Source organism: Oncorhynchus mykiss, chromosome 11 (genome assembly GCF_057628025.1).
Source record: "Oncorhynchus mykiss isolate SJ-2025 chromosome 11, ASM5762802v1, whole genome shotgun sequence".
NCBI lineage: Eukaryota > Metazoa > Chordata > Actinopteri > Salmoniformes > Salmonidae > Oncorhynchus > Oncorhynchus mykiss.
The window spans coordinates 42792481-42819859 of NC_143032.1; the positions used below are offsets into that span (position 1 = coordinate 42792481).

Here is a 27379-nt window from a genome sequence, read left to right on the forward strand (position 1 = left end):
GACGTCATATCGGGGGGCGCCGTGGTGGAGTTTGTGTTTTAGAAGAGGTTGCAACGCTCGTTGTGGGAAGTATCGAAAGGAAGAGAGCTGCACTCAATAATTCATAGTGTAGCCTTCACCAGCCTGTACGAAGACTACCGGAACAGATATCCTCGTATCCTATTCCTAAATAAATACTTTTATGCAATTAGCGGATAACTACAGTAACCACAATCTTGGGCACAGTCCCGCTGACCGATTACATACTTTCTTTTTGACAGTCAAATAGACTAGGATTATTCTCGAAAACACGCATAGATTCTTTTTTTCTCCCCTTCCCATCTCTTGCGACAGTCTGCGATGTTCATCCTAGCATATGCTGTGTGGTGAGTGCTCTCGCTGTGTTGTGATATCTTGCTTGTGCCTTTCTAGTTTTCAATGGATGGGCCGATAGATAAAGATAACGCTACGCTCGCTGAGCAAAAGACTGGCCATGTTCATCAGAGGTTTTCACGTCCCAAGACATTTGGGAATGACACTTTTACTGAATCTTTTCTTTTCACCTTTCGAGGTTTTGAACGTTTCTTGTTGCGATAAGGGCGTTTACAATGTAGCCGCCACCACCACACACAATGATGCATTGTGCTACAGTAGCCTAGCCTATAACCACCGAAAATACACTACATGACCAAAAGTATGTGGACACCTGCTCGTCGAACATCTCATTCCAAAATGGGCCTTGATAGGCAGTTGGTCTCCCATTTGCTGCCAACAGCTTCCACTCTTCTGGGAAGGCTTTCCACTAAATGTTGGATCATTGCTGCGGGTACTTGCTTCCGTTCAGCCACAAGAGCATTAGTGAGGTCGGGCACTGATGTTGGGCAATTAGGCCTGGCTCACAGTCGGTTCCAATTCATCCCAAAAGGTGTTCGATGGAGTTGAGGTCATTTCTGTATGGACCTGGCATTGTGCACAGGGGCGTTGTCATACTGAAACAGTAAAGGGGCTTCCCCAAACTGTTGCCATAAAGTTCGTAGCACAGAATCGTCTAGAATGAACTAAGGGGCTTAGCCCGAACCATGAAAAACAGCCCCAGACCATTATTCCTCGCCCATCAAACTTTATAGTTGGCGCTATGCATTGGGGCAGGTACCGTTCTTCTGGCATCCGCCAAACCAGATTTGTCCATCTGACTGCCAGATGGTGAAGCATGATTCATCACTCCAGAGAATGCGTTTCCACTGCTCCAGAGACCAATGGCTGCGAGTTTTCTACCACTCCAGCCGATGCTTGGCACTGCGCATGGTGATCTTAGGCTTGTGTGCGGCTGCTCGGCCATGGAAACATATTTCATGAAGCTCCCGATGAACAGTTCTTGTGCCGATGTTGCTTCCAGAGGGAAGTTTGGAACTCGGTAGTGAGTGTTGCAACCGGGCACAGACCATTTTTTTACGTGCTTCAGCACTTGACGGTCCCGTTCTGTGAGCTTGTGTGGCCTACCACTTTGCGGCTGAGCCGTTCTTGCTCCTAGATGTTTCCACTTCACAATAACAGCACTTACAGTTGACCGGGGCAGCTCTAGCAGGGCAGACATTTGACAAACTGACTAGTTGGTAAGGTGGCATCCTATGACGGTGCCACGTTGAAAGTCACTGAGCTCTTCAGTAAAGCCATTCTACAGCCAATGTTTGTCTGTGGAGATTGCATGGCTGTATGCTTTATACACCTGTCAGCAACAGGTGTGGCGGAAATAGCTGAATCCACTAATTTGAAGGGGTGTCCACATACTTTTGTGTGTGTGTCTGTTATTGTGCTGTGATATTTGTACCCCAGTAATTGCCTAGTACACCTTGTTATAATTATATATCTAACCATTAAGTCATTTTAATGTTAAAAATAGTCATTAGAATGTGGTGATGTCTAGATTGTTCTTCCACTAGACTATGGTATGCAATAGAGGGGCTCTGACATCCCATGTAAGCATCAGGTAGGCCTATACATAAGCTATGCTATCTGTTCCTTGCATCTATTATATTAGGTAGGGATAACATGACACCAAGTAGGAGTTCTGTGTGAATGAGAGGCAAAAAAAGTGAATTGTGTGTTATCACCATGCAGTCCACATTAAAATGCAGCAGGTAGGATATCATATTTGTATTTCATGCATAACTTGCTTTATCTCCCCCTCTGTCGCAGAAGCAGCAGGTGGCAATGGTGGCAAACGGCAGTATCCAGACTCCAGGGGGAGGCAGGGCCAGGCTACAGCTCTAGCCAAAGGCTGAGGGATTCCATGGACACTCATTAACTCAATGCCACAAAACCGGGATTGAGTGGGAAGTTTGGGAATATCGGCCAGGGGAGGACTGAATGGGCGGGTCACTAACCGACTGATAGACTGCTATGGAAGGAGCGAGATCCACTAGAATCTCTGTGAATGTAACTCTCGGCTCATTTCCCCAGGGGGAGTTGAGCTGGGATTGCTCAGCTAGGATTAGAAACCAGTGCCGAGTGTCTGCCTCTGCCATCCCATGCTTCTATCTGTAGCAGGCACAGTTGGGGCGTTGCTATGGCAACACTTGCCCTGCACCGGGGTGTAGAGTTGTCTCATCACTTGCTCTACTATCTCTGATACCTGAGGTAGATGGAACAAGCTTGACTACTGTACACGTTGTTATATTCACTTTGTTGAAGAGTGATACACTTGAAATTCTATGGAGCCTATTCCAGGAAAAGCAATCAAATCCATGCTTGTTGATCTCTGCTATTATAAAACACATTTCTATTTGAAATAATGACAGTTTTACAGATGGGATGTTAATGTATGACTCTAGTTCCTTTTATTTGCCTTGTCTCATCATGTACCATCCTTTCAGATTTTTTTACCTCGTCATGCAGTAACTGGTGGAGGTCACAGGAGCCATGGCCAAACAGGACTCCCCACTGTTCCTCCACGGCTTTGACCTGGGGGATATCTTCACAGACCCCCAGCCCCTGGGCAGCGGGACCACTGGTCTGGTTCTGTCCGCTGTGGACAAGCGCAGCGGCCAACGGGTGGCTGTGAAGAAGCTGGTGATGCGTGACGTGGTCAGCGTGAAGCACGCCCTGCGGGAGGTCAAGATCACGCGGCGCCTGCAGCACGAGAACGTGGTGCGCGTGCACGAGGTGTTGGGCCCCTATGGCCGCCCGCTTCATCGCGACCCAGCCCAGCTGAGCGCCCTGTACATCGTCCAGGAGTGCATGGAGATGGACCTAGCTCACCTGCTGGAGCAGGGGCCACTTCCTAGCGGGCACACCACTCTGCTCTTCTACCAACTCCTTCGAGGACTTAAGTTCATCCACTCAGCCAACGTGCTGCACCGCGACCTCAAACCAGCCAACATCTTCCTCAACACAGACCAGTTACTGCTCAAGATCGGCGACTTTGGCCTGGCCAGAATCGTTGACCCACACTACTCCCATAAGGTGAGACTATAGTTAGTGGGCTGCAGTTAGAAGGGAACAGCTAGCTCGGGATCAGGATTCATGAAGCATCAGAGTAGGAGTTCTGGTCTAGGATCAGGTCCCAGCTGTCCGTGTTGTATTCATTATCTGAAATGCTAAATGTATCCTAGATCAGCACTCTTAAGACGCTTCATGGGTCAGGGCCCAGGATTTTTTCCTGACCATGTGACCTGACCAGAAAAAGCTTAGTCCTTAGTGCTAGGGAAAAACTCCTGTCCTACATGTAAGGCGGAGACATAAAAAAACGACAATTGTACTGCATTTCCAAACGATACAGCATTCTACCCATATTAAGATGCCTCTTTGTGCATGCTTCTGTGTGGTCGTGGTGCGTGTATGAATATATCCTTGCACCAAGTCACATGTATCAACTCTGTTGCCTTGTGTAGACTTTGATTCTCTGCTTTGCATAAATGGAAATGACTGCATTATCGTCCGTCTATAGCTAGTGCTAGAGACGCGCTTTCATAACCTAACCCGATCTAAGTTACCCAGTAATCAAATGGAATGATTTCCCTGTCTGTTTTTTGGGGGGGATAAGCATTCTGGGAGATTCATGTGACAATGGACTGATTTATTGTACTGCTTTATTATTGTGGTGGAACACTGTAACACTAGTAGCCCAGCGAGGGCCCAGTGGAAGGGGAGCTTTGTCCTGGCCGGGCCCAGACCCAGAGATCTGATCTCGGGGCAGCACGGTGTAGACAGGGGAAAGAGATGGCTCAGGCTGTGAGCAGGAGTGTAGCCAAAATACCAATGGGCACTGCTGTGCTCTGCGTGAAGTCGAGAGAGAAAAAAAGCATCTATGCTGCTCTTACGCAGTGGATTGGGCATAGTTGGGCTGAGACAGGCCAGCTATAGAGTATTCTGTGTGTCAACTACACATCTGGCCTCCCTTACCCATCATCAGAGTATGGATGAAATGTGTTAGTTGCAACAGCTGACTTGGACATCAAACCTTTGCACCTTTGTCAGGATAAAAATCAGGTTGTATGGATGCTAGAGTGAAAAGAAGGAATAACCTGGGACGATTCCTTTTAGGAAGCAGGAAAAAAACCTTGTATGTCTCTTCTCTGAATCAACACAGGCCTGTCAGAGGAGTTCAGAGTAGCTATGTGAATAGACGTTGTTCGGACATGAGGGAACGAGGGGAGGCTGAATGGAACAGGAAGAGCAAGGTTGTGTTCCAAATGGCACCCCAATACCTACATAGTGCCCTTTGGATCCTGGTCGAAAGTAATGCACTGTATAGGGAATGGGGTGTCATTTGGGACACAACTTTGTTCTCCCTGTTCCATTCAGCCTGCACTCGTTCCCTCATGTCCAAACGTCTATTCACACAGTGCATTCGGAAAGTATTCAGACCCTTTGCTTTGAGACTCGAAATTGAGCTCAGGTGCATCCTGTTTCCTTTGATCATCCTTAAGATGTTTCTACAACTTGACTGGAGTCCACCTGTGGCAAATTCAATTGATTGGACATGATTTGGAAAGGCGCACGCCTGTCTATACAGTGCCTCGCGAAAGTATTCACCCCCCTTGGCATTTGTCTACTGTACTTCCGGCGCCGACAGAGATGGCCGCCTCGCTTCACGTTCCTAGGAAACTATGCAGTTTTTTGTTTTTTTTACGTGTTATTTCTTACATTAGTACCCCAGGTCATCTTAGGTTTCATTACATACAGTCGAGAAGAACTTCTGAATATAAGATCAGCGTCAACTCACCATCAGTACGACCAAGAATATGTTTTTCGCGACGCGGATCCTGTGTTCTGCCTTACAAACAGGACAACGGAGCGGATCCCATGCAGCGACCCAAAAAAACGACTCCGAAAAAGAGGGAAACGAGGCGGTCTTCTGGTCAGACTCCGGAGACGGGCACACCGTGCACCACTCCCTAGCATTCTTCTTGCCAATGTCCAGTCTCTTGACAACAAGGTTGATGAAATCCGAGCAAGGGTAGCATTCCAGAGGGACATCAGAGACTGTAACGTTCTTTGCTTCACGGAAACGTGGCTCACTGGAGAGACGCTATCCGAGGCGGTGCAGCCAACGGGTTTCTCCACGCATCGCGCAGACAGAAACAAACATCTTTCTGGTAAGAAGAGGGGCGGGGGCGTATGCCTTATGGCTAACGTGACATGGTGTGATGAAAGAAACATACAGGAACTCAAATCCTTCTGTTCACCTGATTTAGAATTCCTCACAATCAAATGTAGACCGCATTATCTACCAAGAGAATTCTCTTCGATTATAATCACAGCCATATATATCCCCCCCAAGCAGACACATCGATGGCTCTGAATGAACTTTATTTGACTCTTTGCAAACTGGAAACCATTTATCCGGAGGCTGCATTCATTGTAGCTGGGGATTTTAACAAAGCTAATCTGAAAACAAGACTCCCTAAATTTTATCAGCATATCGATTGCGCAACCAGGGGTGGAAAGACCTTGGATCATTGTTACTCTAACTTCCGCGACGCATATAAGGCCCTGCCCGCCCCCCTTTCGGAAAAGCTGACCACGACTCCATTTTGTTGATCCCTGCCTACAGACAGAAACTAAAACAAGAGGCTCCCACGCTGAGGTCTGTCCAACGCTGGTCCGACCAAGCTGACTCCACACTCCAAGACTGCTTCCATCACGTGGACTGGGACATGTTTCGTATTGCGTCAGACAACAACATTGACGAATACGCTGATTCGGTGTGCGAGTTCATTAGAACGTGCGTTGAAGATGTCGTTCCCATAGCAACGATTAAAACATTCCCTAACCAGAAACCGTGGATTGATGGCAGCATTCGCGTGAAACTGAAAGCGCGAACCACTGCTTTTAATCAGGGCAAGGTGTCTGGTAACATGACCGAATACAAACAGTGCAGCTATTCCCTCCGCAAGGCTATCATGACTGATTATGACTGATTATGATTTTTCAACACTGATACCGATTATTGAAGGACCAAAATAGCTGATACCGATTAATCGGCCAATTTTTATATATTTTTTATTTATTTGTAATAATGACAATCAACAATACTGAATTAACACTTATTTTAACTTAATATAATACAGTACATCAATAAAATCAATTTAGCCTCAAGTAAATAATGAAACATCTTAAATTTGGTTTAAATAATGCAAAAACAAAGTGTTGGAGAAGAAAGTAAAAGTGCAATATGTGCTATGTAAGAAAGCTAACGTTTCAGTTCCTTGCTCAGGACATAAGAACAAATCAAATCAAATTAATTTAAATAGCCCTTCGTACATCAGCTGATATCTCAAAGTGCTGTACAGAAACCCAGCCTAAAACCCCAAACAGCAAGCAATGCAGGTGTAGAAGCACGGTGGCTAGGAAAAACTCCCTAGAAAGGCCAAAACCTAGGAAGAAACCTAGAGAGGAACCAGGATATGTGGGGTGGCCAGTCCTCTTCTGGCTGTGCCGGGTGGAGATTATAACAGAACATGGCCAAAATGTTCAAATGTTCATAAATGACCAGCATGGTCCAATAATAATAAGGCAAAACAGTTGAAACTGGAGCAGCAGCACGGCCAAGTGGACTGGGGACAGCAAGGAGTCATCATGTCAGGTAGTCCTGAGGCATGGTCCTAGGGCTCAGGTCCTCCGAGAGAGAGAGAGAGAGAGAGAGAGAGAGAGAGAAAGAGAGAGCACACTTAAATTCACACAGGACACCGAATAGGACAGGAGAAGTTCTCCAGATGTAACAAACTGACCCTAGCCCCCCGACACATAAACTACTGCAGCATAAATACTGGAGGCTGAGACAGGAGGGGTCAGGAGACACTGTGGCCCCATCCGAGGACACCCCTGGACAGGGCCAAACAGGAAGGATTATAACCCCATCCACTAAATCTTTCGGATAGCCCTTACCTGTTTCCCAACTCCTACCAGGTTTTCTAGCCACCACCATCTCCAATGACATCCAATGTTCTGCTACAGTCGGTATCTGTGAATAATACCTCTACACATCTCTCATCCCAAGGCCGGTCTACACCCTAGTTACGGTGTAGACTTTGGGTTCCAACGGTTGATAAGCAGCAACCTTCTAACACTTCCTTGTTACCGTCACTCGGGTCCCACTGCTGGCGGTTAGGAATGGTGGAGAGATTAGTTGGCATATAAAAAAATAAATACATGTTTTACCCCTTTATCTCCCCAATTTGTGGTATTCAATTGTCTCATTGCTGCAACTCCCGCACGGACTCGGGAGAGGCAAAGGTCGAGAGCCGTGCGTCCTCCGAAAAACAACCCAACCAAGCAGCACTGCTTCTTGACACAATGCCCACTTAACCCAGAAGCCAGCCGCACCAATGTGTCGGAGGAAACCCCGTGCACCTGGCGACCGTGTTAGCGTGCACTGCACCCGGCCCGCCACAGGAATCGCTAGTGCGTGATGGGACAAGGACATCCCTGCTGGCCAAACTCTCCCCTAACCCGCACGACACTCGGCCAATTGTGTGCCGCCCCATGGGTCTCCCGGTCATGGCCGGCTGCGACATAGCCTGGACTCGAAACCATGAGTCACATGTTTCTTAATCACACTGCTCGAGACGCTATTATCACAGCGAAACTCCCTTCTGGTTAGGTGGCTTCCTGTATACAGGGAACTGTAGCTAGTCTTTCAAGAGTTGTACCTTCCATGAACCCCTCACTAAAAGTTGACAATAGAGTCTGAAATCATACCATTATCTCTGCTACTCCCACCATGATCTGGGTATGCGTGACCTTCAGTAGTCTCTAAATTGTGCACAGTTAGATTTCCTTTCATCTACTACAAGCTATCCCCTGTATCACTATACACAGAGGAGTGGTATCGTTACCCAGAGTTACCCACTTCCTTAATTTATGAGCCTCCGGCCACAAATACATTTGTTATAATGAAAATTACAACAATACTGAATGAACAATGAACACTTTTATTTTAACTTAATATACATAAAATCAATTTAGTCTCAAATAAATAATGAAACATGTTCAATTTGGTTTAAATAATGCAAAAACACAGTGTTGGAGAAGAAAGTAAAAGTGCAATGTGTGCCATTGTTACGGTTTTCTTCTGTTGAAAGAGAGGAGGACCAAAATGCAGCGTGGTTATTTATAGACATCTTTAATAAAGATGAAAATACGAACAATATACAAAAACAACAAACGTGAAAAACCGAAACAGCCCTATCTGGTGCAACAAACACAGAACAGAGACAGGAACAATCACCCACGAAACACTCAAAGAATATGGCTGCCTAAATATGGTTCCCAATCAGAGACAACGATAAACACCTGCCTCTGATTGAGAACCACTCTAGACTTACCTAGACTACTTCACTAAACCACAATCCTATAACCTACAAAAAAACCCTAGACAAAACACACCACATAAATACCCATGTCACACCCTGGCCTGACCAAAATAATAAAGAAAACACAAAATACTAAGGCCAGGGCATGACAGCCATGTAAAAAAGCTAACGTTTAAGTTCCTTGCTCAGAACATGAGAACATATGAAAGCTGGTGGTTCCTTTTAACATGAGTCTTCAATATTCCCAGTTAAGAAGTTTTATGTTGTAGTTATTATAGGACTATTTCTCTCTATACCATTTGTATTTCTTACACCTTTGACTAGTGCCTGTAAGAACTTTCAATATAGTATTGCCAGCCTAATCTTAGGAGTTGATAGGCTTGAAGTCATTGCTAAGAGCTGCTGGCAAACGCAGCAAAGTGCTGTTTGAATGAATGCTTACGAGCCTGCTGCTGCCCACCACTGTTCAGTCTGGCTGCTCTATCAAATATCAAATCATACACTTAATCATAATAAACACACAGAAATTCCAGCCTTAGGTCATTAATATGGTCAAATCCGGAAACTATAATTTAAAAAACAAAATGTTTATTCTTTCCGTGAAATACGGAATCGTTCCGTAATTTATTGAATGGGTGGCAACCCTAAGTCTAAATATTGCTGTTACATTGCACAACCTTCAATGTTATGTCATAATTATGTAAAATTAATTAGCACAGTTCGCAACGAGCCAGGCGGCCCAAACTGCTGCATATACTCTGGCTCTTCTTGCACTGAACGCAAGAGAAGTGACACCATTTCCCTAGTTAATATTGCCTGCTAACATGAATTTCTTTTAAATACATATGCAGGTTTAAAACATTATACTTGTGTGTTGATTTTATGGTTGGGTGTTTTTTTCTTCGAATGCGCTTTTGTTAAATCATCACCCGTTTGGAAAAGTTGAAGTAGGCTGTGATTTGATGATAAATTAACAGGCACTGCATTGATTATATGCAACGCAGGACTAGCTAGTTAACCTAGTAATATCATCAATCATCACATGGTTATGTGTAGTTAACTAGTGATTTTGTGAAGATGTATTGTTTTTTATAAGATAAGTTTAATGCCAGCTTGCAACTTACCTCGGCTCATTGCAGCCACAAGGTCCTTTTGACGCTGCACTTGCGTAACCGGTGGTCAGATTGCCACACAGTTTCCTCATGGATTGCAATGTAATCGGCATCCAAAAAGGCAGATTACCGATTTGTTATGAAAACTTGAAATCGGCCCTAATTAATCGGCCAGGCCGATTAATCGGTCGACCTCTAGTTAAACCACTGTTAGTGACTTCCACTGTGGCTGTATTAACCGCACGCAGGCACGGCTGCTAAGTGAGTGGAATTAGATTCCACATTCAAACCTCCTGCACTATTTCAACCTAGGGAAAATGTTGGTCCACTAACTCCGCAATAGCCGTTTTGATAAATGGGTTTCATAATTGCCATGAAAGCAGACATTCTATTATTGTACTCACAAACCCAGTCTTTTTAATTCAGTCTGAGCACATCTAATTTTGGTTTTATCGGTTTTGCTTTTCTGTTGATAGAACGCCTACATCACAACGCTGGTGTATTGATCTATTGAATTTTTTATTTATGTCATTGTGCCAACGACACAATAGCATATCTGAACTCTTTATTAGATTGGAATTTTCCATCAGCAGGGAAATGCTGACCAATTTTGTCCAGTTTGCTAAATTACTACAATGCTCGTGCACTTCTTTCAGCGCGTCCATGGCTTTGCTGTAGTTTTCCTCTTCTATTCCCCCTTTTACGGGAGTGTCAGTGACCACGGATGCCATTTCAAGGGTGGTTATGTCTGCGTCTCTCTCGACGGTGTCCAGGGTGTTTAGATTTCCTCACTCACTGCTTTAATACACGCCCTCTATTAACAATTATCCAGGGTTGTGATACCCATATCCCCGGAGAGTAGTTATGGTATTTGTGCCTATTAATTGGTCACGGCTCATGATACCTTGTGATAGAACTAATATCGAAGCGTCTGCTAATTTACCACTGGAAAATACAGGAGACCTAATGTCTTATACCAGTGTCACAATTCCAGTGGGTCAGAAGTTTACATACATAAAGTTGACTGTGCCTTTAAACAGCTTGTAAAATTCCAGAAAATGATGTCATGGCTTTAGAAGCTTCTGATAATTGACATCATTTGAGTCAATTGGAGGTGTACCTGTGGATATATTTCAGTGCCTCTATGCTTAACATCATGGGAAAATCAAAAGAAATCAGCCAAGACCTCAGAAAAAAATTGCGGACCTCCACAAGTCTGGTTCATCATTGGGAGAAATGTCCAAGTGCCTGAAGGTACCACGTTCATCTGTACAAACAATAGTATGCAAGTTTAAACACCATGGGACCACGCAGCCATCACACCGCTCAGGAAGGAGAGGCGTTCTGTCTCTAAGAGATTAATGTACTTTGCATCCTGTAGCTCTAACTCCAAAAAGTTCTGGGACACTGTGAAGTCCATGGAGAACAAGAGCATCTCCTCCTAGCTGCCCACTGCACTGAGGCTAGGTAACACGGTCACCACCGATAAATCCATGATTATCGAAAACAACAAGCATTTCTCAACGACTGGCCATGCCTTCCTCCTGGCTACTCCAACCTCGGCCAACAGATCCGCCCCCCCCCCCCCGTAGCTACTCGCCCAAGCCTCTCCAGGTTCTCCTTTACCCAAATCCAGATAGCAGATGTTCTGAAAGAGCTGCAAATCCTGGACCCGTACAAATCAGCTGGGCTTGACAATCTGGACCCTCTATTTCTGAAACTATCCGCCGCCATTGTCGCAACCCCTATTACCAGCCTGTTCAACCTCTTTTTCATATCGTCTGAGATCCCCAAGGATTGGAAAGCTGCCACAGTCATCCCCCTCTTCAAAGGGGGAGACACCCTGGACCCAAACTGTTACAGACCTATATCCATCCTCTCCTGCCTATCTAAGGTCTTCGAAAGCCAAGTCAACAAACAGGTCACTGACCATCTCGAATCCCACCGTACCTTCTCCGCTGTGCAATCTGGTTTCCCAGCCGGTCACGGGTGAGTACCTTGAGCCACGCTCAAGGTACTAAACGATATCATAACCGCCATCGATAAAAGACAGTACTGTGCAGCCGTCTTCATCGACCTTGCCAAGGCTTTCGACTCTGTCAATCACCATATTCTTATCGGCAGACTCAGTAGCCTCTGTTTTTCTGATGACTGCCTTGCCTGGTTCACCAACTACTTTGCAGACAGAGTTCAGTGTGTCAAATCGGAGGGCATGCTGTCCGGTCCTCTGGCAGTCTCTATGGGGGTGCCACAGGGTTCAATTCTCGGGCCGACTCTTCTCTCTGTATATATCAATGATGTTGCTCTTGCTGCGGGCGATTCCCTGATCCACCTCTACGCAGACGACACCATTCTGTATACTTCCGGCCCGTCCTTGGACACTGTGCTATCTAACCACCAAACGAGCTTCAATGCCATACAACACTCCTTCGTGGCCTCCAACTGCTCTTAAACGCTAGTAAAACCAAATGCATGCTTTTCAACCGTTCGCTGCCTGCACCCGCACGCCCGACTAGCATCACCACCCCGGATGGTTCCGACCTAGAATATGTGGACATCTATAAGTACTGTGAGCGGACCAAGTAATTGGGCGTCACTCTAAAGCGGGAAGGTGGAATAAACGAGTCAGGAGTAAGTTTTCTTGATTGAACACAGTTCTCTATTGAGGGCATTGGGTCAACACAAACACTCCAACATAATCAATGAAAATCTTCCAAGGAAAAACATACATCTTCTTCTCCAGATGAAACAAGAACATAATAGGAGTATCTTTAAACTACAACAAAAAGTCACGGGATTGTTACCGTCTTAGTGGTTCTTCCTGGATAGCTCCTCTCTCTCGGTGGCCATCTTCCAGAGATAGTTTCCCCTTTCTCTGCTGGTTCCATTCTCTCTCTTATAGGGGAAGGAGAGTATGTCATTAGTACCGTCAGCTGTGCTTAATTGCCTCTGGTTACCTTGTCTCCCATGCCTTGTTGGGCTACTATCCATGAGCCCAGCCTGCCCTCTGGTGGTCCTTCCACATACCTTCCCCCCCAGGACCGAACCGGAGGGTCGGGCGCCAGACGCACCGTCTTGGTCGCGTTGGGACAGCGCGTCTGCATTCCCGTTCCTCGATCCGGCCCTGTGGATGACATGGAAAGAGAACGGTTGTAAAGACAAAAACCATCTGGCTATTCTGTTATTGTTTCTCTTACCAGCCATCCACGTGAGGGGCGCATGGTCAGTAACTAATGCAAACCTCCGACCCAGTAGTAGTAGTACCGGAGATAATCGAGGGCCCACTTGATGGCTAAGGCCTCTTTCTCTACGGTCGCATGTCCCAGTTTTTCCCGTCTCAGGACACCACTCTTCTCAACATGCTTTTAATCATTTTGTTCAAGCGTTCACACAACCCGTCTGTTTGAGGGTGGAATATGCTTGTACGTATCTGTTGAACCTGATATAACCGACACAAGTCCTTCATCAACCGGGACATGAACGGGGTTCCTTGATCGGTTAAGATAGTCATGGGGAGACCCACACGAGAGAACATCAGGAATAACTCCTTGGCAATTCCCTTTGACGACATGTTACGCAGGGGTATGGCCTCCGGGAACTTGGTAGCGTAATCTATAACCACTAGGATGTACTCGTGTCCTCTGGCAGATTTTGGGAGGGGTCCTACGAGGTCCATAGCTATGCGTTCAAAGGGAGTCTCTATGATGGGGAGAGGAATCAAAGGGTTACGTAGGTGTGGCCGTGGGGCTGTACGTTGACATTGATCACACGTCCTACAATACCTGGCCACATCCCGGGTGACCCGGGGCCAATAGAATCTCTGCATGATTCTGTCAAGAGTCTTGTCTCGTGCCAGGTGTCCTCCTAGGACGTGGGAATGGGCTAACTGTAGAACTGTATCCCTGTATGGCCTAGGCACCATTAGTAATTCCTGGTTTTCCCCCCTTCGTCGTACGACCCAGTATAAGAGACCCCGCCTGATTGCATAGTAAGGAAGAGGGGGCTCACCTGATCCGTCGACGTTCCTCCCGTCGATCACCTTCACCTTCCTCATGGCCTCCCTTAGGTCTGGGTCTCTATGCTGCGAGGTGCCGAACTGTCCCTTTAATTCCTGGGGCAGGTCGACCTCGGTAGAGGGATGTGGAGGATGTTCCACATCCCCATCAGGGGTGACCGAGGAGAATCCCTTCCAGGTTCCCTCCTCGGATGGAGCTTCAAATATATCCCTTAGCACCTGGTTGCTCCTTTCTTCCTGCGTTGTGTATAACCCTTCACATGTGTCTTCATCGGTGGTTTCCTGGAATATCTGTCGTAAACGTCGCTATTTCTTCCTCTGCTGCAGAGGACGAGGACGCGGCTACGTCTCCTTGTAGGACTACTACCTCGGGCTTGGATTTTCTCTTTTTTCCTGTCCCTCTTCTTCCCGTACATAACGTCATCTGCCGAAGCTCCTTATATAGGGGACAGTCTCTCCCGATCAATAATGGCACCTTCAGCTGGGGCACTTTCCCTGCCCTGACTGTACACCTTCCTTTTGGAGTGAGAATAGGCAGATTCACAGTGGGGTAATAGTGGGTGTCTCCATGGATACAGGATACGGCTACTTTGTCTGGTAACAGTGCTGCGGAGGTCACCATCCGCTCCTCTACTAAAGTAACCATACTTCCCGAGTCGAGAATAGCTACCACATCTTGTCCTTCGACTCGCACCGGAATCTTTGAGGCTGGGGCTATCTCTGCTAACCAACAGTGTTGATCCTGCCCCCTCAAAACGGGATGTGTGGGGATAGGCAGTGATGACTCCGTGACCATGGGCTCATCCTTGCTAGGACATTGTGGGGCATAATGGTTGGGAGACTGACATTTATAACACCGACCCTGCTGTGTGGTGGCTGACTTCTCCCACCTCCGGGGGGGGTTTGGACGTTTCGGTGGCAGGCACGCCGGGGTGAGTCGTGGTACGGGATTGGAAGACTCCTTCCGTTCCTCCTTGTCACTTTTTAACAACTCCCCTGTAGACCGATATGTTTCTACCGCCTGGGCTATGTCGTCGGCTGACAACGGGTTGGCTTGCCCCACAACCCTTTTTAAGTCACTGGGTAATTCTCTCAATATCTTGTCCACTACGAGAGTCTCTATCACATGTCCTACTCCCTTTCCAGGTTCTAGCCACTGTTTCGTCAGTCGTATTAATGCGAGGATCTGGGCACGGACGGGTTGATCAGCTGTATAGGTCCATTGATGGAATTTTACAGCCCTATCTCTGGCAGTCAGCTGGTACCGGGACAGGATCTCGGTTTTTAGTCGCCCATAGTCCGCAGCTTCGCGGGAATCCAGGTCAAAATAGGCTTCCTGAGCCACCCCGGTCAAAAGAGGGGCTAATGCACTCGCCCATTCTGTGGGCGGCCACTCTTCCAAAGTGGCCGTCCTTTCGAAGGTCATGAGAAAGGCCTCAATATCATCCTCCTTGGAGAGACGAGGTAAGATGGCGTGAGCAGCCGCTCTTGGCTTAACTCTAGGTTCTTCTCGTCGGCTCAGCTGTTGTTGCAGGAGTTCTATGGTTGTCTGCTGTGCCGTGATCAATTGTTGTAGTAGGGCGTTATCCATCGTTCTTGAATGGTTCCTCCGGGTCTACTGGAAGAATCTTGATTTACTCACTTATCCTTGTGTCACTCGTCCACCTAATGCCCGCATTCTCCACCAATGTGAGCGGACCAAGTAATTGGGCGTCACTCTAAAGCGGGAAGGTGGAATAAACGAGTCAGGAGTAAGTTTTCTTGATTGAACACAGTTCTCTATTGAGGGCATTGGGTCAACACAAACACTCCAACATAATCAATGAAAATCTTCAAAGGAAAAACATACATCTTCTTCTCCAGATGAAACAAGAACATAACATCTTTAAACTACAACAAAAAGTCACGGGATTGTCACCGTCTTAGTGGTTCTTCCTGGATAGCTCCTCTCTCTCGGTGGCCATCTTCCAGAGATAGTTTCCCCTTTCTCTGCTGGTTCCATTCTCTCTCTTATAGGGGAAGGAGAGTATGTCATTAGTACCGTCAGCTGTGCTTAATTGCCTCTGGTTACCTTGTCTCCCATGCCTTGTTGGGCTACTATCCATGAGCCCAGCCTGCCCTCTGGTGGTCCTTCCACAGTACCTAGGTGTCTGGCTAGACTGTAAACTCTCCTTCCAGACTCATATCAAACATCTCCAATCTAAAATCAAATCTAGAATCGGCTTTCTATTCCGCAACAGAGCCTCCTTCACTCACGCCGCCAAACTTACCCTAGTTAAACTGACTATCCTACCGATCCTCGACTTCGGCGATGTCATCTACAAAATAGCTTCCAATACTCTACTCAGCAAACTGGATGCAGTTTATCACAGTGCCATCCGTTTTGTTACTAAAGCACCTTATACCACCCACCACTGCGACCTGTATGCTCTAGTCGGCTGGCCCTCGCTACATATTCGTCGCCAGACCCACTGGCTCCAGGTCATCTACAAGTCCATGCTAGGTAAAGCTCCGCCTTATCTCAGTTCACTGGTTACGATGGCAACACCCACCTGTAGCACGCGCTCCAGCAGGTGTATCTCGCGGATCATTTGGCTCATTTGGCTGCCTTTCGTTCCAGTTCTCTGCTGCCTGTGACTGGAACGAATTGCAAAAATCGTTGAAGTTGGAGACTTTTATCTCCCTCACCAACTTCAAACATCTGCTATCTGAGCAGCTAACCGATCGCTGCAGCCCTATATAGTCTATCGGTAAATAGCCCACCCAATTTTACCTACCTCATCCCCATACTGTTTATATTTATTTACTTTTCTGCTCTTTTGCACACCAGTATCTCTACCTGTACATGACCATCTGATCATTTATCACTCCAGTGTTAATCTGCAAAATTGTAATTATTCGCCTACCTCCTCATGCCTTTTGCACACAATGTATATAGACTCTCTTTTTTTCTACTGTGTTATTGACTTGTTAATTGTTTACTCCATGTGTAACTCTGTTGTCTGTTCACACTGCTATGCTTTATCTTGGCCAGGTCGCAGTTGCAAATGAGAACTTGTTCTCAACTAGCCTACCTGGTTAAATAAAGGTGAAATAAAAAATATAAAAAACTTTGGTGCGAATCAATTCCAGAACTACAGCAAAGGACCTTGTGAAGATGCTGGAGGAAATAGGTACAAAAGTATCTATATCCACAGTAAAACGAGTGCTATATCGACATAACCTGAAAAGGCCGCTCAGCAAGGAAGAAGCCACTGTTCCAAAACTGCCATAAAAAAGCCAGACTATGGTTTGCAACTGCTCATGGGGACAAAGATTGTACTTTTTTGAGAAATGTCCTCTGGTCTGATGAAACAAAAATAGAACTGTTTGGCCACAATGACCATCGTTATGTTTGGAGGAAAAAAGGGGGAGGCTCGCAAGCCGAAGAGCACCATCCCAACCGTGAAGCACGGGGGTGGCAGCATCATGTTGTGGGGGTCCTTTGCTGCAGGAGGGACTGGTGCACTTCACAAAATAGATGGCATCATGAGGGAGGAAAATTATCTGGATATATTCACTTCTTAAGTTATAGGGGGCAGCATTTTCACTTTTGGATAAATAGCGTGCCCAATTTCAACTTCCTGCTACTCATGCCAAGAATATAAGATAGGCATATTATTAGTAGATTTGGATAGAAAACACTGACGTTTCTAAAACTGTTTGAATCATGTCTGTGAGTATAACAGATCTTATGTAGCAGGCAAAACCCTGAGGACTAACCGTTCAGATTTTTTTTTTAGGTCTCTGTCTGTTCAGTGAATTCTCATTGGGAAACAATATTTCTTCGGCACTTCTTTTCAGTTCCTACCGCTTCCACTGGATGTCACCAGTCTTTGGAATTTGGTTGAGGTTATAACTTTGTGCAATGAAGAAGTACGGCCATCTAGGAAATGGGTAACACTGTTGAGAGTTGCGCAAGACTTGAAAAGTAGCGTTAGTTTCCTCTCGTCCTCTATTGAAAACAGATAGACCTGTATTAACGTTTAAAAATACCTAAAGTTGTATTACAAAATTAGTTTGAAATGTTTTGGCAAAGTTTACAGGCAACTTTTGAGATATTATGTAGTGACGTTGCACAATTTGGAAGCTGTTTTTTCCTGGATCAAACGCGCCAAATAAATGGACATTTTGGATATATATGGACGGAATTAATTAGAACAAAAGGACCATTTGTGATGTTTATGGGACATATTGGAGTGCCGACAAAAGAAGCTTGTCAAAGGTAAGGCATGTTTTATATTTTATTTCTGCGTTTTGTGTAGCGCCTGCAGGATTGAAATATGCTACTCTCTTGAAATATGCTACTCTTTACTGTTGTGCTCTCATCAGATAATAGCTTATTATGCTTTCGCCGAAAAGCCTTTTTAAAATCTGACATGTTGGCTGGATTCACAACGAGTGTAGCTTTCATTTAGTATCTTACATGTGTGATTTAATGAAAGTTAGATTTTTATATCATTTTATTTGAATTTGCCGCACTGCATTTTCCCTGGCTTTTGGCCAAGTGGAACGCAAGCGTCCCCTATACCATAAGCAACATCTCAAGACGTCAGTCAGGAAGTTAAAGCTTGGGCGCAAATGGGTCTTCCAAATGGACAATGACCCCAAGCATACTTCCAAAGTTGTGGCAAAATGGCTTAGCCAGTGAAATTGCAGGGCGCCAAATTCAAAACAACATAAATCCCATAATTCCAATTCCTCAAACATACAGGTATTTTACACCATTTTAAAGATAAACTTTGTGTAAATCCAGCCACAGTGTCCGTTTTCAAATAGGCTTTACGGCGAAAGGCACACCAAACGATTATGTTAGGTCCGCACCTAGTCACAGAACTACACAGCCATTTTCCAGCCAAGGAGAGGGCTCACAAAAGTCAGAAATAGCGATTTTAAATTCATCACTAACCTTTGATGATCAGGACTTCGTTACACAATAAATGTGTTTTGTTCGATAAAGTTAATCTTTATGTCCACAAACTTTGTCTTTATGTTAATCTTTATGTCCAAAACCTCATTTGAAATTGGTGTGTTATGTTCAGAAATGCATTGTCTCAAACAAACATCCGGTGAAAGTGCAGAGAGCCACATCAAATTACAGAAATACTCATAATAAACATTGATAAAAGATACAAGGGTTATGCATGGAAATATAGATAAACTTCTCCTTAATGCAACCGCTGTGTCAGATAAATGTTTGTTTAGTTCGATAAAGTCCATTTTTGTCCAAATACCTCCTTTTTGTTTGCGCGTTTAGTTCACAAATCCAAACTCACGAGGCGCGGGCAAGTCCAGGTGAAAGTTCAGACGAGTCCAAAAAGTTATATTACAGTTTGTAGAAACATGTCAAACGATGTATAGAATCAATCTTTAGGATGTTTTTTATCATAAATCTTCAATGATGTTTCAACCGGACAATTCCTGTCTTTAGAAATTAAAAGGAACCCAGCTACCTATCACAGCTATCATAGCTCATGGCACTCTGCCAGACACCTGACTCAAACAGCTCTCATTCTCTCCCCCTTCACAGTAGAAGCCTGAAACAAGGTTCTAAAGACTGTTGACATCTAGTGGAAGCCTTAGGAAGTGCAATATGACCCCATAGACACTGTATATTCAATAGGCATTGACTTGAAAAACTAAGAACCTCAGACATCATTCAAACAGTTTTAGATACTTCAGAGTGTTTTCCATCCAAATCTACTAATTATATGCATATAGGCAGTTTGGGCACCTTTTTATCCAAGCTACTCAATACTGCCCCCCAGTCCCAAAGAAGTTAAGGACAACAAAGGCAAGGTATTTGAGTGGCCATCACAAAGCCCTGACCTCAATCCTATAGAAAATTTGTGGGCAAAACTGAAAAAGCGTGTGTGAGCAAGGAGGCCTACAAACCTGACTCAGTTACATAATGACGGATGCTTTGATTTGAAGTGCTAACAACGCCAAACAACATTTCGTTACTGATAGACACAGGATGTGTCCAAAATGGCATCGTATTCCCTATTAGGTGGACTACTTTTGACCAGGGCCCATAGTAACGCAACAATGCACCTATAATTGTAAATCTGACTCTTGGAACCATCAGTGACTGACTCAACCGTGCTTTTGGACAATAAGCAGAGATTTGACAGGTTGCTTAGTCACAGAAGAGGGGCTGCAGCAAAGGTGACAGGAGGAGGCCTAACTGAATCTCTCCGGCTGCTGAGCTAACCCTATTCAATTATTAATCACCTGGAGAGTGGGAGAGGGAATGAAACGAAGGACAGTTGAAGAGAGAGGGGTAGGTTGTGTGGTCCTAAGGCTGTCTCAGCTGCTTCTCATCAATCATTGAACAGTGCTCCGTTATCCATTGGCAGAGAGTGGAGGGGAGGGACAGAGAGGACAGGGGATGCTTGCCTTGCACTGGGGGTTGTGTAATGCAATAATTGAATTCAATTCAAGATCCTGCAGAAGTTGGTCGCAGTGGATGTTGGTCTCAGTCCAGTGGCTGTGTGTTTCATAATCTCATCTCTCTACATCTATCAGGTGTGGGTGGGTGGGTACCGGAAAAGTCCCCACAAGGATGGTAAAACAAGGAAAATTCTCCCTCATGGGGACATTTCCCTGGTCGCCATGAAGACGAAGGCTATTTTATGGTTAGGGGTTAGCGAAGATAGGGTTTTGAATGGAAATCAATTTTAAGTCCCCACAATGATAGTAAAGCATAGGCTTTGTGTGGGTGTAAAGGATGTTCTAAATAAAAAAAAAGAGGAGATGAAGTGGTCAAGTCGTGCTATTCTAACGAGATGAAGCCGGTGTGTCATTAGGCAGAATAGTGAAAGAGGACCACTTCCAAAGGAGGAAGGTGCAGGAATACATTTTCACAAACGCTTTTTCTCTGACATTCTGTTCCACCATACTTAGATATATTTCTCAACATTGTAACTGACATGAAGAAGAATACTGTCTTCTATAAGCCTACCTGTAAAGTGTGAGCGTAAAGAATTTGGGGGCAGCTGTAAAAATGCCCTCAAAATATCTTAGCGAAAGAGCCATTAAAAATGTACAAAGTTAGAGAACCTTCTACATATTAATTTACTTGTTATGCTTACCCTGTGTGTGCTGTTGTCTGTGTGTATTGGCCAGGGCTACCTGTCAGAGGGCTTGGTGACTAAATGGTATCGGTCTCCACGCCTGTTGCTCTCTCCCAACAACTACACCAAGGCCATTGATATGTGGTCAGCTGGCTGCATCCTCGCAGAGATGCTAACAGGACGCATGCTCTTTGCAGGTAAGAGGTCTATTGAGGTGGAGAGGTGTGGGTATGAATATGATATGAGAGATATGGATTTAATGATTCAGATAAACTGGGTTGTGCCCATTTTGTTTTTATGCTTTTGGGCAGTACAGTCTATTTGTCTGTCCAGGATCTTTTTGATGTAGTGAAGAGAGTATACTTTGTTTACCGGGATGCATAATACAGAAATGTCCATTTGCCTGTCTGTTCTCTATCTGACCTGCTTAACAGTGTCAATAAGTGTAATTATTAGAAGCAAAATGATATGGGGTGTCTTCCAAATGGCACCCTACTTCCTATGTAGTGCACACATTATTTTACCAGGGCCCATAGGGCTTTGGTTAACAGTAGTGCACTATAGGAAATAGGGTGCCAGTTGGGACAGAGCTGAGCTTTTATGTTGTCTCGCAGTGACAGTGTCATTATAACTCCCACTGTTGTTACGATTACACTGGCTGAAGTAAAAAAAAAAAAAAAAACAGATCATTTGGAGACTTGAACAGAAACAAAACAGAAAGAAATGCTTTTTGTGCTCACATTATATAAGCATTTTTAAGACAGTTTCTTTAGGATTTTGGTGTCATTGTTTAATATCACATACAGATACTTTTATCCAGACCTAATTTATTCAGTATGTGGTCCATGACCTTGTCATTAGTCATGAGGGCGCAGCTTTTCTTTTCCCAGTAGCCTGCTCCAACCATCTTAATAGCAGTCTTTAAAAATACTTCTAAGTTAACCTCAAAATTTCAACACTAGCCTTTAACAATTTCTTAGCTTCTACCACAGAAATACTTTTGGACAGTTAAACAAGGCACCTCATTTTTTCTTCATGAAAATTGTCTTTTCTAGTTTTGGAATCATGATTTGATTGATATGCTTCTTTACTCCTGGTACTCTGTCTTCCTGGCTGGTTCCTCCTGGCTGCTCTGCAGGAGCCCATGAACTGGAACAGATGCAGCTGATCCTGGACACGGTGCCTGTGTTGAGGGAAGAGGACCGCCTGGACCTTCTGCAGGTCATGCCCACTTATGTCAGCCATGGCTGGAAGGTCAAGAGGTCATTTAGGGAGCTGATCCCTGAGGTGGAGGTGGAGGCGGATGGTGAGCGGGATGGAGGGTGGAGAATTAGATGGAGCCTTTGTTCTCTCTTAAACAATAACTGTTTTATGCTAAAAATCATGAACACACGTGTCTAATTAACTTGTTGCCTACTATTCCCAGAGAAAAAATATTTATTCCTGATTCGATATGGCATTACTTGCAGCCACGTATGCACATCATTTGAAACCATTTTCTATTCTCCGTTCACGTCTCTTTCTCCACTAGCCATTGATTTTCTGGAGCGTATCTTGACCTTTAACCCCATGGACCGGCTGACGGCAGAAGCGGCCCTGTCCCATCCCTTCCTGCAGCAGTACTCATTTCCTCAGGACGAGCCCATGTCGCCCCAGCCCTTCCGCATAGAGGACGAGCTGGATGATAGCCTAATCACGGAGCCTGGCCACAGTCACAGCCAGGCCTTTAGCTCTCATTGGGACAGGTGTGTGTCTAGCCTGGTCCCAGATCTGTTTGTGCTGTCATGTCAACTAGCGACAAGGAGTTGACATGATAGCACAAACAGATCTGGGACCAGGCTAGTGTGTGTCAGCCATAGAGATTCATCTAAACTCAGCAAAAAAAGAAACATCCCTTTTTCAGGACCCTGTCTTTCAAAGATAATTCATAAAAATCCAAATAACTTCACAGATCTTCATTGTAAAGGGTTTAAACACTGTTTCCCATGCTTGTTCAATGAACCATAAACAATTAATGAACATGCACCAGTGGAACGGTTGTTAAGACACTAACAGCTTACAGACGGTAGGCAATTAAGGTCACAGTTATGAAACCTTAGGACACTAAAAGAGGCCTTTCTACTGACTCTGAAAAACACCAAAAGAAAGATGCCCAGGGTCCCCACTCATCTGCGTGAACGTGCCTTAGGCATTCTGCAAGGAGGCATGAGGACTGCAGATGTGGCCAGGGCAATAAATTGCAATGTTCGTACTGTGAGACACCTAAGACAGCGCTACAGGGAGACAGGACCATCAGCTGATCGTCCTGGCAGTGACAGACCACGTGTAACAACACCTGCACAGGATCGGTACATCCGAACATCACACCTGCGGGACAGGTACAGGATGGCAACAAAAACTGCCAGAGTTACACCAGGAACGCAGCAATCAGTGCTTAGACTGTCCGCAATAGGCTGCGAGAAGCTGGACTGAGGGCTAGTAGGCCTGTTGTAAGGCAGGTCCTCACAGAGATCACTGGCAACAACGTCGCCTATAGGCACAAACCCACCGTTGCTGGACCAGACAGGACTGGCAAAAAGTGCTCTTCACTGACGAGTCACGGTTTTGTCTCACCAGGGGTGATAGTCAGATTTGCGTTTATCGTCGAAGGAATGAGCGTTACACCGAGGCCTGAGCGTCACACCGAGGCCTATTCTGGAGCGGGATCGATTTGGAGGTGGAGGGTCCGTCATGGTCTGGAGCGATGTGTCACAGCATCATTGGCTTGTTGTCATTGCAGGCAATCTAAATGCTGTGCATTACAGGGAAGACATCCTCCTCCCTCATGTGGTACCCTTCCTGCAGGCTCATCCTGACATGACACTCCAGCATGACAATGCCACCTGCTTGTTTTGTGCGTGATTTCCTGCAAGACAGGAATGTCAGCCATGGCCAGCGAAGTGCCCGGATCTCAATCCCATTTAGCACGTCTGGGACCTGTTGGATCGGGCTAGGGCCAGGGCTAGGGCCATTCCCCCCAGAAATGTCCTGGAATTGCAGGTGCCTTGAAGGAAGAGTGGGGTAACATCTCACAGCAAAAACTGGCAAATCTGGTGCAGTCCATGAGGAGGAGATGCACTGCAGTACTTAATGCAGCTGGTGGCCACACCAGATACTGACTGTTACTTTTGACTTTAGATTTTTTATTATTTTTACTCCATTTTCTCCCCAATTTTGTGGTATCCAATTGTTTTTTAGTAGCTACTATCTCAACTCATCGCTACAACTCCCATACGGGCTCGGGAGAGACGAAGGTTGAAAGTCATGCATCCTCCGATACACAACCCAACCAAGCCGCACTGCTTCTTAACACAGCGAGCATCCAACCCGGAAGCCAGCCGTACCAATGTGTCGGAGGAATCACTGTGCACCTGGCAACCTTGGTTAGCGCGCACTGTGCCCGGCCCGCCACAGGAGTCGCTGGTGAGCGATGAGACAAGGACATCCCTACCGGCCAAGCCCTCCCTAACCTGGACGATGCTAGGCCAATTGTGCGTCGCCCCACGGACCTCACGTCGCGGCCGGTTACGACAGAGCCTGGGCGCGAGTCTCTGATGGCACAGCTGGCGCTGCAGTACAGCGCCCTTAACCACTGCGCCACCCGGGAGGCCCTGTTACTTTTGATTTTGACCTCGCCTTTGTTCAGGGACACATTATTCAATTTCTGTTAGTGACAAGTCTGTGGTGTCAGCTAAAGTTCACACAGAGACACATAGCAGCAAACAGACTTAGTGAAAAATAACACAGCAAAGCAACAGAAAGAGATTATGAAAGGAACTGTGAAATGCTGTGCACAATAAATACACCAAAGAAAAGTAGAAATAAAGTTGAGTAAGATGAAGCCGAATAAAATGTTGCATGGATGTTATATATAGAAGCTAATTCATTCTACTCTTAATCAAATCTCCTGGCAGACACTTCACCTGCATGCCGCTGTTGCCCTCTTAAAAGCCAAGTCGTTTATTCTGTCATAGTACATTAAACAAAAATAGAAACGCAACCTGCAACAATTTCACTGATTTTACTGAGTTACAGTTCATGTAAGGAAATCAGTCAATTTAAATAAATTAATTAGGCCCTAATCTATGGATTTCACATGACTGTGAATACAGATATGCATCTGTTGGATACATTAAAAAGAAAAAATCTGATCCACGCCCCTGTCAGTATCTGGTGTGACCACCATTGCCTCTTGCAGTGCGACACATCTCCTTTGCATAGAGTTGATCAGGCTGTTGATTTTGGCCTGTGGAATGTCCCACTCCTCTTCAAGTTGCTGGATATTAGCGGGAACTGCAACACGCTGTCGTCCACGTTGATCCGAAGCATCCCAAACATGCTCAATGGGTGAAATGAAAGGTCTGCCATCTGCCCAGTACAGTTGAATCTGGGATTCAGCCGTGAAGAGCACACTTGTCCAACATGCCAATGGCCATCGAAGGTGCGCATTTGCTGACAGAAGGCGGTTACGACGCAGAACTGCAGCCAGGTCAACACCCTGGTGAGGACGACAAGCATGCAGATGAGTTTCCCTGAGACGGTTTCTGGCCATTTGTGCAGAAAGTCTTCAGTTGTGCAAACCCACAGTTTCATCAGCTGTCCGGGTGGCTGGTCTCAGACAAGAAACCAGGTGTGGAGGTCCTGGGCTGGCGTGGTTACATGTGGTCTGTGGTTGAGTCCAGTTGGACGCACTGCCAAATTCTCTAAAACGATGGAGGCGGCTCATGAAAGAGAAATTAAAATTTGATTATCTTGCAACAGCTCTGGTAGACATTCCTGCAGTCAGCATGCCAATTGCACGTCTGTGGCATTGTGTTGTGTGACAAAACTGCACATTTTAGAGTGGCCTTTTATTGTCCCCAGGACAAGGTGCACCTTTGTAAAGATCATGCTGTTTAATCCGCTTCTTGAAATGCCACACCTGTCAAGTGGATGGATTATCTTGGCAAAGGAGAAATGCTCACTAAAAGAGATGTAAACAAAATTGTGCACAAAATTAGAGAAATAAGCTTTTTGTGCATATGGAACATTTCTGGGATATTTTATTTCAGCTCATGAAACATGGGACCAGCACTTTACATGTTGAGTTTTATATTTTTGTTCAATATAAGATGTAGTGTCTACCAGGTGGTTTCAGTTTCGTACTCATTTATCTTTCATTGTTTGTGTGTGTGTGCACGCGCACGGGTATGTAGACAAATTAGGAGCAAATGTAACGGGTATAAAGACAACAAATATTTACATGGCAACTTAGATGTTTCATTGACAAGCACTTTGTTTCCACTGTGCAGGTATGAGACCAGCCTGTCATCAGATTTGTGCTGGCAGCAGCAGGGTGGGTGTCAGTGCTTGCCTGGGGTCTCGGAGGTGGTTGACCCAGAGGAGGAGGAGGTCCTGAGGGATCCCAAGGCAGGCTCTAAACCCTTGTTGGAGGAGGCCCAGGTGGACCCTCGCAAGTATTCCCACAGCAGCTCTGCCGAGCGCTTCCTGGACCACTCCCACTCCTCTCTGGAGCGTGCTTGTGGGGGCGGGGCCTATACTGAGCTGGACTGTGACCGTTCCTGTGACTACAAAGTGGGCTCTCCTTCCTATCTCGATAAGATTGCGTGGAGGGAAGACAAACCGCAGCACTACTCCGAGCCCAAACTGATCCTGGACCTGTCTCACTGGAAGAGGAACAGACAGCTGCCGGTGCCTGAGCCTAGAGGGGCCAGTTTGGAGGAGCTGCCTGTCGAGGAGCCGTCTGGGGACCTGTTCCAGGAGATATCTCGGTGGGTGGAGAGCACTCAGTCTCTCCTCCACTCTCCCAGCCTGCCCCAGGAACCCCTGCCCTACTCCAGTTCACCCCCGCTGCCCCTCTCTCCCACTTCCCTCCCCGCTCCCCTCTTCCACTGCTGTTCGCCGGCCATACGGCCCTCAGCTGGACTGGACGAGGGCGACACACTCAGCCCACCTGCCTCATCCCGCTCCCCTCCCTCTCTGTTGCCCTCTTCTCCTCCGATTCCTTCGCCAATCCATGACCGCCTCCAGATGCCTCCCTCCAGGGGGCAAGGGGGCCCGTTTGACCTGGATGTGTTCATCACAGCCCTGAAGCGGTGTGGTCAGAGTGAGGACCTCGGTGGAAACCCAGACGGGGCCAAACAGGCCAACATCAATGGCGTATCCAGGCTTCCGGAGCGCAGACCGCCCCCACGTCAGACTCCCAACTCCTGAAAGGAGCTGGGGTCCAAGGCTAACGCAGAGAGCACTGGTAGACTGAATAGTGAACGCATGTAGAAGGGGGGAAAAAGGAAGTTGCACATG

The 27379-nt window shown here is 46.0% G+C and overlaps 1 protein-coding gene and 1 long non-coding RNA gene across 2 annotated transcripts; one reads left to right on the forward strand and one right to left on the reverse strand.

Annotated features, from left to right (window-relative positions):
* LOC110535697 (mitogen-activated protein kinase 4) lies at positions 1 to 27379 on the forward strand. The gene is made up of 7 exons (XM_021620877.3): positions 1 to 365; positions 2176 to 2616; positions 2853 to 3441; positions 21090 to 21234; positions 22176 to 22343; positions 22569 to 22782; positions 26368 to 27379. Exons 3-7 carry the CDS (start codon positions 2899 to 2901, stop codon positions 27287 to 27289), a joined length of 1992 nt encoding a protein of 663 aa, XP_021476552.2. The 5' UTR covers positions 1 to 365; positions 2176 to 2616; positions 2853 to 2898; the 3' UTR covers positions 27290 to 27379.
* On the reverse strand, positions 6964 to 15934 carry LOC149979589 (uncharacterized). The gene is made up of 4 exons (XR_016484486.1): positions 15841 to 15934; positions 12935 to 13031; positions 12712 to 12802; positions 6964 to 7099 (listed from the first exon to the last, which is right to left on the reverse strand). It is a non-coding gene; the product is annotated as an uncharacterized LOC149979589 (long non-coding RNA).